The 17,671-nt window shown below is 38.6% G+C and overlaps 2 protein-coding genes across 4 annotated transcripts in view; both read right to left on the reverse strand.

Annotated features, from left to right (window-relative positions):
- CSRNP3 (cysteine and serine rich nuclear protein 3) overlaps positions 1-3,620 on the reverse strand; it is a 171,714-nt gene extending 168,094 nt beyond the window's left edge. For 2 of the 3 annotated variants that reach the window (XM_054043638.1, XM_054043639.1), the window contains exon 1: positions 2,738-3,620. The gene's annotated coding sequence lies outside the window, so the exon portion shown is untranslated. Of the gene's footprint in view, positions 1-2,468; positions 2,618-2,737 lie in introns of those variants that run through there. The other variant, XM_054043640.1, reaches the window with a different exon arrangement.
- Positions 3,621-6,481: 2,861 nt separating this feature from the next.
- SCN2A (sodium voltage-gated channel alpha subunit 2) overlaps positions 6,482-17,671 on the reverse strand; it is a 121,089-nt gene continuing 109,899 nt past the window's right edge. Inside the window, exons 23-27 of the mRNA XM_054044442.1 lie at positions 16,515-16,568; positions 14,662-14,799; positions 13,279-13,383; positions 11,380-11,650; positions 6,482-9,845 (exon numbers count right to left, since the gene is read on the reverse strand). Of these exons, the coding sequence (XP_053900417.1) occupies positions 8,650-9,845; positions 11,380-11,650; positions 13,279-13,383; positions 14,662-14,799; positions 16,515-16,568 (1,764 nt within the window). The 3' untranslated portion in view covers positions 6,482-8,649. The remainder of the gene's footprint in view (positions 9,846-11,379; positions 11,651-13,278; positions 13,384-14,661; positions 14,800-16,514; positions 16,569-17,671) is intronic.

Consider the following 17,671-nt stretch of genomic DNA (forward strand, 5'->3'; position numbering starts at 1 on the left):
AAAAACCTCAAAGCAGTCACACAGTACTGTAGTGCAAACACTGGTGCTGTCTAAGTCAGTGGTCCCACTATTCCTATCACTGATGGAGCTGTGCTGATCATAGCGCAATATTGGAATTTTTAAGAAAAATCTTAGTGGGGATAAGGTTACGTTCAAAGGAAAGAAAGCCGATTAACAGAAAATAATTTTTAATGCTAAGAAATAACTTTTTTCAGCATAAACTGCATAGCCATTTCACTAAAACGTTCTTAACACTAACCTTGATTTGAAAATTTTCCTCACTTATAAAAGGTACAAAGGGCAGTTGGCCACCCAACTCTCAGTGAAACTCAATGGTAGTTGGGCACCTAACTTCTCTTTGTGCTTTGAAAATACCCACCGTGGGCTATAATCTGACTGCTTTTTTGTTTTAAATCTTGTGCAGTTTGGCTTTGCCAATTATGTAAAAATTCAGCAGCTTTGTCAGATTTTTAAAAGACATCAGTTGCACTAGAAAATATAGAGTGTACTTAGCAACAATCACCAGAGTGCCAGTCTGCAACCTCTTGTCTCTTGAGGAAGAAAATGTACCTCAGTTTACTTTTCTTGACTTACTGCACACCATAAGCTTTGAGTGTTATATTTTAAAATACTAGCCCAATTTCATCCCTGCATAATTGCACTGATTTCACGTAAATTCTCCAGAATTGATTTGTGTGTTCAAGTAGTCTGTCAAATTACTTTCTCAGATTCATTGCTTGAAAAAAATCTGAATTGTATAAAGGACATAAAATCTTTTCCCTATCACTTTGTCTCAGTCTCACCTGAAATACGTCATAGGTAAAGATCAATGGAACTATGACTAGAGTAAGAAGTGATATTTGGTTTTAATTATCAGAACATAATGAATTTTTAATTATAACAGCTGATCTGTCCTTGTAAATCTGTGAATAGCATGTATTTGAGGTAGTATTTTCTCTCAACAACCATTCCACTAACATGATCAATCAACTTTTAGTGTAATTCTGTAATCAGATTAACAGCACTTTACTCCATCTTTATTATTTTAGCTCAATACAAGATTTTATAACGCATTTACCTGAAATCTGCATGGGAAATTAATATTGCAGCTTGTCATGTGATCAGCTATTAGTTAACCAGTTGTACATTAAGTTGTGTAAGAAAATCCTTTGTTTTGTCCATTTATTTTCTTGCCTGTTTTTTTCCCTGGCCTTAAACCTTGTAAAAGAAATTTAGCATGGTCTAAAACTGGGTAGCAGTTTTCATTACCACAATGCCATTGTGATACGGTCTTTCCCAGTAAAGCAAAAAATTCGGGGGAGGGGGACAAAAAAATCCAATCATATTCTGATCCTATATCCTTCAGCACTGTACTAAGAATCATGTCAGCTACCCTAGTGTTGCTTGGAAAAGGAAGTGTAGAGGCACTGATTTAGGGCTTGTCTATACTACAGAGGCACAGCAACTGAATATAACTGTAGCACTATAGTGTGTAGACACTGTCTACAGATACAGAAGAAGCAGTAGCTAGTGGTGCTCATATTGAGGTTGTGAATTTTTCACTCCTCTGAGTGACACTGCTAGGTTGACCTATGTTTTAGGGAGAGACCTGGCCTCACACTCTCATATCCAAACAGTATCTCCAATTATTGAGTATATTACTACATAACATGTTCCTTTTCCCATTAATGTTGGCCGGCCTAGAGATTCAATATGCACTTCCACTCTGATAGAAAAGCTGAAGTTTTGTAGGTTGCAACTGTATTTGAAAATTAGTTCAGATCCCTGGGGCCTTTGTAAATGGCGAGTCTAATGCAGTTGCCTAGGGCCATAGGAGATATATGCCATGGAAATTCTACACTATATGGAATTAACTGCTCCATGGCTTTGGGTGTTTACAATGTTTCCTGAAAAATTAAAGCTTTCATTAAGAGAGAGAAAGTGGGTGTGTCTGTAAACATCCAGCCCTCTTGGTCAGTGGCTAGAGGAGGGCAAAACCCATCTGCCCACGTTGCTGGGACTCCCCTGGATGGCTCCTACCACGTTTGGCCACTGCTGCCACTCAGGCCTATGCTCCCTTTAAAAGCAACAAGGAGTCTGGTGGCACCTTAAAGACTAACAGATTTAAATGAGACCACCAGACTCCTTGTTGTTTTTGTAGATACAGACTAACACGGCTACCCCCTGATACTTGTGCTCCCTTTAGTTTCTCTCTTACTCCTTGCGCCTCTGTGGCTAACGCCCCTTCCGCAGGGGCCACAGCCAGGGTCCATTTGCTCCCCGTCCATCTGAGGCTGCCCCTCCTGCTTGGGCCAGGCATCCTCCATTGGCTCACCCGCTCCTCCACGTCAACCACCAGAGGGGCCTGGGCTCAGCCGGCTCCCTCCTGCCCCCCTCTATGGCTGCCCCTCCTACTGGGGCTCACCCCACTGCTGCTCCCACCCAGGGTCCCCCTCTCCGGGCTTTACCTCGCCGCCCATTACCGTAGCACCCGGCGCCTTCCACTCACAGCCAACAGCACCGTCCGCAGTGCGCTTGTCTCCCATGCCAGGGCCCCCACCAGCCCTTGCGGCTCCCTGGCTGCGTCGGGGCCCTGGGATCTGCTTCCCCTCCCCTGGGGCCCTTCCCCCGCAGCGCCGCCAGGGCCGCAGTGGAAAGCGGGCTGAGGAAGGCGAACAGCTCCCCCCAGGTCGCCTGGCCTGTGCTGCCCCCAGCGCCTTCCCCCAACGTCCCTTACCTGGCTGGGGCCGCCCACAGGGAGCTCATTGCTCGGCACGGGCTCAGCCCTGCCCGCCGACCAGCCGAAGGGAGGCGGGTGGCCAGCCGGCCTCTCGCCCCACTGCTCGCTCCGCTTCCCTGGGAGGTACCTGCACTCCTGCCGCCTCTCGTGGGCGCGGGGACAGGCGGGACGGCTCTGCTGTGGCCGGCGGCCCGCTGCACTGGGCGGCATTAGCCCCGAGGTGGTGCTGTTGGACAGCCGCGTTCTCTGCCTAGTCCGGCCGCTGCTCCCTCGCGACTGGGCGGGGAGCGCCGCAGCTCTCCGGCCAGCCGCAGAGCCCTGGAGCGGGAGCGGCTCTCTACGGGCTACAGAAGCGAGAGGAGCGACCCGTCTGCTTTTAACAGCGATGGACCCTGGTGCGCTTTCTGTTTGGGAAGAGATCGTCCCAACTGTGAACCGGGGCAGCGATGGCTCCTCTAGTCTGGAGATCCACTGGGACATTAACTATAACAGAGGTGTGAATTACTCCATTCATCTCACTAGAGAGCTGGCTGTAAAGTTTAACAATAACAAGCGAAAAAATGCTATTTAAATGCTGATCATTCAGTAGAGGTATCCAACATGTCTGGATTCATTTGAAATTGTATTCTACAAGAAGTAGGTTGCAAGATTTAAAGATATAAAAACTGAATTCCCAATCATGTGTTTTAGCTTCTCCGCTAGGATTCTGGAGAGAGGAAGGAAAAGAGTGAAATAAAATTATATTTTTATATATAATAGATATTACAGAACTTAGAAATTAGAAGTGACCTGTTAAATCAGCCAGCCTTTCCTCCTTCCCTAGTTAAAGTGTCCTCTACAAAACCCTCAAAATCAAGATTTAGAGAGATTGTAAGCTCTCAGAGGGAAGATTTCACCAGGGAGACTGGTAGATGTCAGGAAGGTATTTTTTCCTTAAAAATAAAATGTCAAGACTGGGTGAAGTCAGTTGTATTTTAAACTAATGAATAAAGATGCCAATAATTTAGTAAATATATTATTATTGTTTTCATTTTTGTGAATAAATACAAAATCCTGAAGTTCTTAAAAAACAAATCAATCAAACAGGTTTCCAGTGGCCCCTGTCTTCAGTTTTTAAGCCATTCATAAGTTTTTCTTTTGTAACATCCAATTTTTTCATTACATATGAGTCAAGTCAGTAAAGCTTTGCTCTAGACTCACAAACACGTGGATCATTTTCTGAATGGTCTAGTTCAGCTAGGGTTACCACCTGGCCAGTATTTGACCAGCCTGGCCATCTTTTTATGGATTTGCCAATTGCCAGAAAAAGAATTTAATCTGCTGGGATTTTTTTTTACATGGATCTAAAGATTTGCATTATCATCACAATATACTGGAATATCTAATGTTAAAAGTTTCTGTGTCTAGCTAAAGATGTTGCAGTGTTCCCACTTCCACGGTTTAAGGAACAACAGATCAAAACTGTTGAAAATACAGCAGCTGTCTGCACACCAACTCAGAAGCACACAGCACATGTGTGAGAGAGGGTTTGAGTTATGCGAAAGTGAGGAGACTGCAATGTTAACATGTATCATATAATGTTACCACTGTATGTGGTATTGCTCTAGATATTATAAGTGGCTGTTGAAGGGGAGGGTTTATGAAGTTGCCTTGTGGTTGGGGTTGCAGTGGACTTGCCTGGAGAGGGGTGGGTTTTTTGCATTTCAAAGGTGGTAACCTAAATTCAGTTCATATACAAATATCTCACAACACAAAATATCTGTCTTTTGTTACTTAAAAAAATTAGTACTTAAATTATTGTGGTTCAGTGTTCTCAATTCTCTTCCTTTCTTAGGCCCTGATCTGGCAACTCATTCTCTAGGGGTGGGAGCAGAGGTCTACTGACATGCATCTAGTTGCAGGATTGCGGCCAAAGAGCTTGCACCATGCAGCTCCATCATAGTAGTGTTACTGGTACAGAAAAATCCCATACTAAACAATGTAAACAAGCCCTTAATTTTGGACGCTTTAAAAAAGAAAATATAAAAGAACAACTTCTGCAGTCCTTATTCAGGCAAAACTTCCACAGACCATTGGGAGTTTTGCCCAAGGACCAGAGTTGATTCAGAAGACAAATACATGATTTGTGCATATCTGGTTATCTTGAAATTCTGCAGCTGCATATGTCTAAATAAACATAGTTGCAGGACTTTTAAGATATGTAGTGCTGCTCATCATGTACATGAGATTTAGAATAAAGAATCTGAAGTGATATTTCAGGGCTCTTCTTTTTTTCGTCAGCATCTGACTTTTTAAGCATTGCACTCTTAAGGAAGCATTTGAGACATACTGCTGAGAATTTCTCCCTTTAAAGAAGTTACATCAATTTGATTGCCAATTTTGAGTTTCACTCCAGCTTTGCTCCCAGAGCCAGCCTCATCACTTCCTGGGCGGTTCACAGCATATTCTGTATTAATGCGAATGAGCAAACTTAGTTGTACTAGCAAATAAACAAGATATCATGTGTCCCTTAAAAATTGTAGTTTCTCTGTTTTATAGAAATCCATATTTTGTCATGGAGTTTGTAAGCCCCAGTTTGGGAGGGAAGAGGAAGTAGGGAGATGTACTTTGACATAAGATATTATTCCAAAATAACTGTCCCAACCCCTAAAAATGGGTGCTGTAGTTTGGAAATAAAATTAGATACTATATGATAAGGATGACACACACACATATAACATTGTTTTTCCCCGAGACATTTCCCTGGAATGAACCTACTGAATGTGTGAATAACGAGGGCTACCCAAGATGATAGAGAAAACATAAATGAAGATAAATTTACCTATTTATAATCTGAGGACATGTCTGTTGTGCTTGTATGTTGAAGATCTCACAGTGCTTTTAGTAAGAGTAGGGATTTGGCCTTTGTGTCCTTGGCCGAAATTCCCCCTATTTACCAATTCTTATGAAGCCTGTTTTTCACCTAGCTTCTGCCTCCACTGCAGAGATGGCTACATTTCCATGGTACTATGTACATACAGCATATTAAACACTTGGGATCCTTCAAGGTGAAAAAGCACTACATATAAATAAATCATAAATGTTTAAATGATATACGTATACAATGTTCATATTTTAATAATGTGCAATACCTTAAATTATAGCAATATAACATGGGCCCAATGCTTTATTTAATCTAAGAGCAAAGCTCCCATAGACTTCAGTCTTCCCTATGTCTTAATGTACTATAATGAATGAATCATCTAATGTACAAAATTCCTCTACAACAACAAAAGTGATACTTGGACTTTGGATCCAAAATATTGCTGGAAATATAAATTTAATTTTGGTTTGTAGCTTTGATATCTAGTACTAACACCTTAACATCACTTTTCTAGTAGTTTAAAATGCCTGAAATGTAAATGCATTTTAAGCACTCTACACATGAATATTATCTTATGGTACAGTAATTTTAAATAGTGTTAATCATCCTGAAAAATCCACCTTTAAATGGAAGTGCAAATCAAGTTCAGGAAACATTGAATTTTAAAACAACATCATCTACTGCAAAAGATATAAAATGTATTTGGGAATATATAAGTATACAGTACTTTATTTCATTCCATGCACATTTTTTAAATCAAAAAGACTTTAAATTCTTATTCCTGTTTGCAAATATTTTATCTGTGTAGCCTTTTAAAATTTATAGCACCTCTTGATATACATTACTTGTTAGTGATAAAAACAAAGACAACAATTAAATACAATAAAAAAAGAAATCTTTATTCTTTTGGCTCAACTGTAATGTGGTTTACCGTTCTTTATGGTAATAGCATTTTCCTGCATGCAGTTCACCAACACACAAGTCAATAGTTTTAGTTAAAGGAGGAATCAACATTTAATTTTTGCTTGTGTAAGAAACACAAATGTCCTGATGTGATCAATTATACAAGTTTGCTACTTAGTTCTTGTGAAAAAGACACTGTCTATCCCATAGTATATTTAGAACAGTTCTAGTGCAGCATGAATCAACAAGAATAAGAATAGTCTATGTAAACAAACACTGGTAAAGATCAATGATTCCATGAATAAAAAGACTACCTTGAAACTTCTGACGCAGGCAGTGCTAGGATTTCAAACAAATCTTTCCCACCACATTTCAATTACAAGTTATATCTATTTGGAAGCAAGTGCATTTCGGACTGAATTTGAAATTTTTTTCACATTAAAATGTGTGCAAAAATACAGTACTAATAAAAAGAAGCAGAAACCTAAAACTACCTCATTCTCTCCTTTACCTCTTATTTTGTGAAGTTCTTTGATTAAAAAGTGCTATGGACAGAAAGTAACAAAGGTGACTGTGACATCAACCTGAAGATAATTTTAATTTCTGATTTTATGTACAAAATGCTGAAAAATAAAATAAAATGATATTTTTACAATATTTATATTTTTTTAGAAAATTCTACCCATGTATTTTCAACAGATTAAGCAGTTTGAAACATGTCCTGTACAGTCTGGCTATACACCGTACAGTATTCACTTAAAATTTAAGAATGCAAAGCAAGAAGCTCTTTAATAGCTGCAAACTATTGCTTGATGATATGAAGGAATGATTTCTGGTTGAACAATTTGTTTCACTTTACCACTGACATATGGCTTCCCATATTAGACTTTTGAACAGTGGAAGGAATAAAATACAGCAGCAAAGGCAAGATAAACATGCATCAGTGATAGCCTCCAAAATATCTATAATGGTACAGAATACATAATATTATCTGTTGAAAGCTTGCAAACTACACTTATCGTGGTACATATTTGATGCAATAAATATTGTGCTCAGGTCATTATTTGTTTGCTCAAACATGCACCACATGGTAAAGTAACTATTTACATAGATGGTATTATTTTATTGACACATACAATGTCAACCTTGCTGAGAGTAGAAGATGGCTAAATGATACTGCAGGGTGAAGCAAAACAGCTTTATAAAGGTTGACTTTTTTGGTCAGTTCAATTTTCTAGGTTAGATTAAATGAGTATTTTGTTCTCCACAGAAGAACACTTAAAAAAATCAAGTTTATATCGCCAACATTTTTTCTCAGAGAAGTTTGTATCAACTATAATTTAATGACTTGTGAAAAAATAAAATATCTGTTTTATTATTGTAGGTTCTATGGGACTTTACAGGCACATTAAAATTTTTCTGAATGAGACACAAGATGAATACTTTCAGTAGGCACCTCAAAATATGGAGCCACCCTGAAACATGGAAATAGTTAAAACCCTTGCTTTGTGCGAATGGTGTCATGTGTTTTCCATGCATGAACAATGAGTGCAGCATGCCTTCATGCAAATCACTTCTGCCTGTACATTAGAGAGAATCAGAGGATAAAAGACCTGGTCCTCAGATCCCCTTCCCCAACACAAAACCCATTTACAAAAATAGTCACAGATAATAGGAAACAACCTGTGAATTAAAAAAAAAAATGATAAATTCACCAACACCAATTTTTGTAAAAATATGGCAAATATAGCAGTTGAAATGCAGACAGTGGATACAATTACTGTACTCAAGTGTTTTTTGTTAATCACACAGAAATTGTAGGTTTGCACCTTTTTTTTTAAACTGGTCCCTACAGTCTGAGTAGCCATTTTGTCTCCTCTTCAGCAGCATCAGCTGGTAGTGAAAACAATAACCTCCTGTCAAGGTTGTTACCCTGTTTTACAGAGTCACAGTTTGATGACGAGGGGTCACTGTCTTGTTATAGGCACTGACCTTAAGTATATATATATATATAATCATTTTATATATATATTTATATAAGTAAAAACTGTCAGTTTGGCATAGACCTCATACAGGAGTCTTGTTGACACAAATATGTCACTTTCTCGGGATGTAAACTATTTGTCACCAATGGAATTCTTTGTCACTTTTTACCTTCCCTGATGTCTTTACCTTTGTCTTCTTTTTCTGATTTGTCTTTTTCATATTTCTCTTTGTCTGGCTTTGTTACGCTATCATAGGAAGGTGGAGAGGTTGTGGAAGGGGTCATATCTGTTTTTTCTGGAGTGGAGTTCTCATTTAGCTTATCTATAATCATATCTTCTTTGATAGGCAGGTCATCCTCATCTTTATCTTTATCTTGGTTAAACATACTTGAAACTTTTTTAAGTTTTTGCTTTAAAAGGTAACGTCTGAAAGCTCGCTGAATAATGACAGCAGATACTTCCTCTTGTTTTCGTTTTAATGTGGTTGTAATCGGTTCATAGGAAACTTTAGAAGGATTTGCTGCCATAAACCGATCTTCCATTTGTATTCGAAGTGTATCCATTTCTCCACTTTCCCCCAAAACACGCTTTGTAAAAGCAAACAAGATGTCAAGGCAGTGAATTCTGTCACCACTCACCATGGGCAGATCCATTGCAATAAGCTGAACTTTGTTTGGTTTTGCTAAAAGAAGAGGAGGATCTAGTGAAGCTGCAAAATCAGACAGTTTACTGAACTCTATGAACTGGGTGGCGTCTGGATCAAACTTTTCCCAAACCTCATAGAACATCTCAAAGTCGTCCTCACTCAAGGGCTCGGCACTTTCTTCTGTAGCAACACTGAAGTTCTCCAAAATAACAGCAATATACATGTTTACTACAACTAAAAATGAGATGATAATATAACTGACAAAAAAGAAAATCCCAACTGAAGGGTTACCACAGTCTCCTTTAACCGAGCTTCCTGGGTGATCTTTGTAAGGGTCACAGTCTGGTTCTCCACTGTTCAGAATTGGTGCTAACAAACCATCCCAACCAGCTGACGTGGTAATTTGAAATAGGCAGATCATACTGTTGCCAAAAGTTTCAAAGTTGAACATGTCATCAATACCAACTTCCCTCTTAACGTAGGCAAAGTTGGACATTCCAAATATAGCATAGATAAACATGACCAGGAAAAGCAGGAGACCAATGTTAAACAAAGCAGGAAGAGACATCATCAAAGCAAAAAGCAGAGTGCGGATCCCTTTAGCACCCTTAATGAGACGCAGGATTCGACCTATTCTGGCGAGTCGGATAACTCTGAACAAGGTGGGGGACACAAAATATTTTTCAATCAGGTCAGCTAGAAACATACCTGTTAAAAAATAAATTAGTTAGTAAACATGTAATAAAATGTAATAGCAACTACTAAAGATTTATACTATTACGTACAATGTTGACCAATGAGAAGTGAAGCAAACTTATTCAAATAGCAGAAGTTTGCATTATGGGCTTTAGTTCATTTAACCAAACAGTTATAGTACTATAGTCTGACATACAAATCTGAAAAATCCAGCTAGAACTTCTGCAGCAATTTGCAGGATTTTGTAAAACTGCATCAAAGAGATTTGTTGATTTTAGACGGTATCACTATATTTTTTCCTGGAACTGCTCCTCACTTATACACTTCTATGATCTGTTAGTGAATAGACCAGTGGATATTGAAGTTTACAGAATATTTTTCTGTTTAGTTGTAATAAAAGCAATCTAGATTAATCTGAAGGAAGTGCCCTATTTATAGTTTCTGGTAGCAAATTATAATGTAACACATTAAAATTAAATTATTTAAATTTAATATGCAAATTTAGACAGGTACTTAACTCTTTAATCACCAATGAAATAATGTGACCACAAATTTAGTGGGAATCCCACAGCAAACCAGTATATAAATAAACCAGCAATGAAAAGGCTTCTTAAAAGAAAAAAGTGGCAGAAAATTTCTTTATTATGGCATCAGAGAAGCAGAAAAACTGTGACCTTTTCAGCCACTCAGAAGATAGCTATGGGTGAAATCCTGTTCCCAAAAAATACGCCATAAAACCAGATTGTGGACTGAGGAATTCTGCAAGGCCGGAGACAAGGAATCGTACCCATTCCAGGCAAGCCCTTTCTGCTCTTGTGCGCTAGACAGAGAAATAGGCCATTGGAACTACATATTTATAGATCCACCTGCTCCGGCCCCGCTCTTCCCTATGCCTCTCCTGAGTTAACAGGCAAGGAGCACTCAGATGTAAGTGCCAGAGGTGGCTCTGCAGCAGGAATGGTGGGGGTGCTGACCTGCTGTGTGGGGTCCTAGCATGTTATTCACACTAACCAGTAAAACCAGACGGGGTTCTTTTGCTGTTAGTGCTGTCTATCATCTCAGGGTTGCAGGGCACAATTTCTCCCTGTGATTACCAATAATAAAGTTTGTTCATTTTTGGCTCGAAACAGTCTTTCCATTTATTGGTTTGTTTCTATACTAGAGTAATATGCAATTTCTACTGCACTCGGAGTCATGATCTAATAGGGTTGCCAATTTTGGTTGGACGTATTCATTAAGGTTTCATCACATGACATAATCTTGAATTAAAGATTAATCTTTAATTCCTGGAAACTCCAGGACAATCCTGGAAGGTTGGTAAATCTACGGTCTAATTTTTGATACTGAAAATGACAATCAATCAAATCTAATTGGTATAAAAACTCTTAATACACAGTTCCTTTATTTCATGCACAGTATGGAATAAGACATTGGCAAACTAAAGAATCAGACTCTCTTCAAGTCAAATGTTAAGGAACTTAAATTCCTAAAACAAATGTTCAATTTCTACTCTTCTAGTCCCTTCTTGAAAGTGAATTGTACTTACCTACTATGGAGAGAATGACAACTACAAAATCAAAAATGTTCCAGCCTATGGTGAAATAGTAATAACGAAGAGAAATCAGTTTCAGAATACATTCTCCAGTGAAAAGGACAATGAACACAAGGTTAATCCACCATAAATTATTTTGCATCTCATCACTCTGGTCGTCTGTTTCTACCATCATGGTGACCATGTTAAGGCAGATAAGAATCATGATGCTGATGTCAAATACTTGTTTTGTCACAAAATCAAAGACCATGCCTTGGAATTTGTTCTGTGGGTAAAAAAGAATGCATCATGCATACACCTTGTGTATAAATTTCATTCCCAAATGACTACAAATAATTAACTAAATCTACAGTTTCCTCATCTGTAAAATGGGGATAATGATACCGACCTCCTTTGTACTTTGAGATCTACTAATGAAAAGCACTATATATAGACTTGGTGAAATTTGATTTTTATTTTTTTTATAATTTCAACAGATAACATCAAGGTTAATTTTTAAGCATTTTTTCAATTTTTATCACTTTAAATTTTCAGTCATAGGAAATTTTGGGGGATCAGACAATAGAATCAGACAATTATTTAATGACAGCAGACATTGAGATTCAAAAAATTGAAGTTTGATAACTGTTAAAACACAAATTGTCAACATCACATCAAAATATACAAAGTAATTATCCACAAATCAAACTCTAATAAGTTCTCAAGGAGTGTTTTTCTTACTTTGCCTATCGGTAAATTTTTGAAAAAAAAAATTTTTTTTTCATTGGTTTATGTGTGTTCAGTGAAATCGACATTTACCAATAAAAATCTGATCTTTCCAAGCCTAACTACATAGGACCTAGGTATTATTATTACTATTATTATTAGTTGTACCCTGAGGACTGCATAAGATAGCTTCCTTTTAATATGCATTCACTTGTTTGTGCATACATAGACATTTGCCCACACAAATTCAGTAGTTAGGCCTCCAAAGATTCTACTTATGCATATTGAAAGGAAGATTTTCAAAGCTACAAGATTTGGTTGTCTTATTGACATTCATTTTAATATATGGGCTTTAGTGATACAGCAGACTAAAAAAATGTTTAGCTTTGGCAAAACTGGCAAACAAGTTTTGCTTTTTGCCCACGGACATCAATTCCCTTCCCTGAAAACCTATACAGGTCTCAGAGCTAAAGAAAATACAGCCTCCCTAAGAAATACTTCTTGTACCACTAATAAGATCTTCAGCCTCAATTAACTATAAAAAAACATTCACTAGAGAAAATCCTTCTTCCATCTGTGCAGCTGTTGAAGATATGCTGACAGCTGAACCAGTATGGTTCCACTGCACAAGGAGCAGAACAGGAATTGAAGGTCCTTTGCATGGGGAGGGAGAACACTTTGAGGAATGCAGAGCTGTACTCTAGTTGCTTCCTAATTGACATTGCACAGGATGGAGGATGGGGAAGAGAGAGGCCGAGAATCCACCATTTCATGGATACTCCAATTCTCTATATCCAAGAACAGGCATGTAAGAGACATGTAGATTAGCTGCCACAGAACAGCTGCAAAGCCACTCTTGGCCCGAGAAGAGGATTCCTTCCTAAGGCCTTGACACCTTTGGCACTCACAGTACTCGAGCTGTAAGTTAGTTGTTTTAGACAGATCAGTGGTTTGAAGGATGCAACCTTCAATCCCACTAGTCTTCCAACAGATGTAGAGTGAGAATTCAAAGCAAAAAGAAGGGTCCTCCACAACCAAGGAGATTAATGAATACAAAAGAGAAAATTCATTTGGATTTAAAGAGAGAAAAAGTTTGCTTTAGGTCAATTATTTTTCTTGCTTACAACTTAACCCAATACATTATTTAAACAGTGTGGGGAGGAGGGAGGGAAATACTTTCATTCTTACCGCTGGCCTAGGTATAGGTTTTTGTGGTTTCTTTGAACCCAGCTTTTTCATTGCATTGTAATATTTCTTCTGTTCTTCCGTCATAAAGATGTCTTGGCCTCCAAAGTAAAGAAATGAGATCAAAACTAGTTACAACCGTGTACCTCCATTGATTACCTACAGTCACCATCACAATTAGTATTATCACTCCTGTTCAGAGTCTCAACAGAATCCAAGGACTGAATGGGCATAAAGACTGGCTTGCTCTCTCATTCTTCTTATTTTTATTGTCATTGTATGGGGAGCTGCTAGCAACTCCTGAATTTAGGTTGCCTAACACTTTCCATTCCAAAAGATTTTTGCAACTTTTTCTTTGAGAAGCTCTCAAATGTCCAGTGTTTGCAGTAGGCCTTTGATGTTTTCCAGGGGGAATGCGCTCAGGCAACAGATGTACCTTGTCTTTGTCCCATGCAAGTCCCTCAGCTTTTGCCCAGACATGAATTGTTAAAAAATTCAACTTCCCTTCTCTTGTTTTTGCTTAGGAAAAATTTGGCAAAATGCTTAAATAATAAGTAAATATGAATATTCTATGACTGGGTTCATGCCCTTGTTAAAGCAGCAACACATACTGTACTGGGTACACCCAGGAGCTGCCAAAGAAGGCATAGTGGAATGTTGCAGGGGTGAAAAGGACTCCCTTCCCTCCTAGACTTAGCACAACATGGTCTCAGCACCTCTCCACCCACAGGGTCACCACATGGGACAGGAGCTCCCCCAACTGATGAATGTGGGCCAGCAAAGAGAGCTAAGTCTGACTGCGTTCCCCCCATGCCAACAAACCCTTGGAGTCAGTACTCCTTCCTCCCCATCTGGGATAATAGCCTTTTCCTGCTGTCGGCTAATGTATTTAATCCTGTAGCTCAAGTAGTAATAGTATTTATTCAGCACTGCAGCAAAAATTAAGACTCAATACCGTACAAAGAAGGATAACATGGTCCTACAAATATGATTTATATGTCTACATTTGGGAGTTCTCAGACATGGAGGCAATGTAGCCAACATTTTTTTTATTGCTTGATTTGGCCATTTAAATCTTTAGCCTTTTTTTTATGATACAACACCTTTAAATTGATTATCTTTTTTCTTTTTCTATTTTGGTTATATATGCTCATGTGTATGGTTTTCCTAATTCATCCATCCTGCAATGGAATGAATATAGTTAAACCTGTTTACATTACATACTGCGTGTTACAGCAAGTGATAATAAATGTTAATCATAAAGAGTAAAAAGTATAATATTTTTCTGACCTGAAGTCACTACAGTAATTCATTGTATGGTAGACACCAAAACAAGCAATATTTTTGTATTTAGCTTTCTTTTCAGAACAGTGACGAAATACTTATCTTCTTTTTTTGCTGGTTGAAATTATCTATGATGACACCAATGAAAAGATTCAGGGTAAAGAATGATCCAAAGATGATAAAGATGACAAAGTAAAGATACATGTACAGGTTGTCCTCATACTTAGGCTGATCCAATACCTACAAAACATGCACAAATGTCAAGCTACAGTATCAGGGTGAACACTGTGTGTCAAAAGCCTTATTTGTTATATAAAGCCTAAGGCTCTATTATTCGGACTCATGCGCCTTATGAACTAGGCTCCATACACTCTGATTCTGAAGCCCCAGAATTCACCTCCTTGCCACAGAACTCTGTTCCAGAACTCTGTTCTGAGCTTTCATTAAAAAATAAAGTTTCTAGCCCTGATGGTTGTTGGAAAAACCTTAAAAATGTTAAATGAGTGTAAATGAACACTGTGTCACCTGCCTCAATCTGTAGACAACCTGAAACAATAGCTCTAAGACAGGGTAGTCAATAGGTGGACCGCAGGCCAAATGGACACTGCCAGATGCTTTTGAACAGACCTTGAAAACTTTTTATTTACTTATTATTATTGTTATTATTTTTGTATTATTTTCTCTGGAGTCTGGACCTTGACCAATAAATTTGGACCTTGACAGAAAATAACTGATTACCCCTGCTCTAAGAGGTATGAACCATTCCATTCTTGTCCGTCAGGTTCTTGTGGATTCTGCAATTCCAATGGTAAACAATCTGATGTTTTCCAAGATACCATGGAGTTCACCAATTCTGCCATAGAATCTTGCATTTTAATATAGCTAGGACCTCCTGCCAAGACCTCCCTTCAACTGCCCCTTTTTTACCATTTATTAACGGGGACTTAATAGGATTATAGGGCACACTCCCTGCATAGTTTCATGGAACAAGGGAGCAGGAAGTTAGGGAGCCAGAATGGAGCACAGCTTGTAGCCTGGGAGCAGAGGGAGAAAGAAGGATAAACTGATCAGCTATGTGGAGCACAGAACAGTACAGGAACTGAGACCTGAGGAGTGGAGCCAAGCTGCTTGGAAAACAACCTTATCCTTGAAAATAATCATTGTTGCAAATAATTCCTAAAAATTTTCCATCAATGAGTGTTTCTAAGCATGAGTCATAGCCTTTTGAGTGTTTGCTTAGGAGCCAAGGGTATTTCATGACAAAAGAATAAGTTAAAGTTACTGTGGAATTTGGTCTTGCTGTGCCACAGAATATATGGGACCTTAAAGGATCTTCCATTGATCTCCTTTTCTTTTGTATTTTCATGCTCTTTGCTACCTTTTCTGCTTGATGGAACTATATAACTCCATGTTATCTCATTTCCAGTGTCACTCAAGTAAGGTATCAGTTACATTACTGGGATCACAGAGTTCACACAATCAAAACAATGGCTCCAGGGAATATACTTCTGGATATGCCTCTGGAGCACATGACTTATGAGGAGAGGCTGAGAGAACTGGGATTGTTTAGTCTCCAGAAGAGAAGAATGAGGGGGGATTTGATAGCAGCCTTCAACTACCTGAAGGGGGGTTCCAAAGAGGATGGAGCTCGGCTGTTCTCAGTGGTGGCAGATGACAGAACAAGGAGCAATGGTCTCAAGCTGCAGTGGGGGAGGTCCAGGTTGGATATCAGGAAAAACTATTTCACTAGGAGGGTGGTGAAACACTGGAATGCATTACCTAGGGAGGTGGTGGAGTCTCCTTCCTTGGAGGTTTTTAAGGCCCGGCTTGACAAAGCCCTGGCTGGGATGATTTAGCTGGGAATTGGTCCTGCTTTGAGCAGGGGGTTGGACTAGATGACCTCTTGAGGTCCCTTCCAACTCTGATATTCTATGATTCTATGATTCTATACTTACATTTCGAGAATCCACAGCTGCATACATTATATCCATCCATCCTTTAAATGTGGCCTATAAACAGAACACATGTGCTTAACTTCTGTTCCTCGAAAATGACTAATTGGAGACACTGTTTATGAACTGAAGACAAACTATATTCATATTCATTTTAAAATACTGGTATAGTGCAAGATTAATATTTGGCTTTTACCTTGTATCTTGTTTTTTTTGTATACAAGAATTGTAAACAATTATAATAAATATGCAATCCAGCAAAATGCAATACCTAATCTTTTACTACAAGGAATAATATATCTATTAAAAATTCTCATCTAAATATGCACTATTGGAAACAAAGATACATTTTGTAGGGGGGGATGTATCATGGTCTATATGATGTAAGCTCTGCTCTTGACTTTCAGAGTTAAGGCTGAGTTGGTTTTAGCACTGAAATATCTATATACACCTCTACCCCGATATAACGCCGTCCTCGGGAGCCAAAAAATCTTACCATGTTATAGGTGAAACCGCGTTATATCGAACTTGCGTTGATCCGCCTGAGTGCGCAGCCCCTCCCCCCCCCGGAGTACTGCTTTATTGTGTTCTATCCGAATTTGTGTTATATCAGGTCACGTTATATCAGGGTAGAGGTGTATGTGCACAGAGTGTGTTTACAGTCATGTGTATGCAGCTGTGACACAAAGAATAACCAGGGATATAGTCAGTATAATAAATATGCACACATACATATATATAGCTAGATATAGATAGATATTTAAGTGTAAAAGACACTCAGCCTTAACTGTGAAATCAAGAGCAGTGCTTACATCATATAAACCATAATCCCCCTCCCCCCACAAAATGCATTTTTATTTCTGATAGTGTGTAGTTAGATGAGAATTTTTAATAGATATATTATCTCTAGAGTAAAAGATTAGGTATTGCATTTAACTGACCGCATATTTTATTATATTATAATTATACTGAATACATCCATAGTTATACTTTGTGTCACAGCTGTATATACATGATTGTAAAACACACTCTGCACATCACCAGTTCTGGTGCTCAAACATACTATGCACTCAACAGTAGCAATGGTTACGCCACATGACTCCTGCATAGCTCAGGGCCCATTTACCTCTTCTGCAGCAACCCCACCATACATCCTCCTT

This window comes from Malaclemys terrapin, chromosome 11 (assembly GCF_027887155.1).
Source record: "Malaclemys terrapin pileata isolate rMalTer1 chromosome 11, rMalTer1.hap1, whole genome shotgun sequence".
Taxonomy (NCBI): Eukaryota; Metazoa; Chordata; order Testudines; family Emydidae; genus Malaclemys; species Malaclemys terrapin.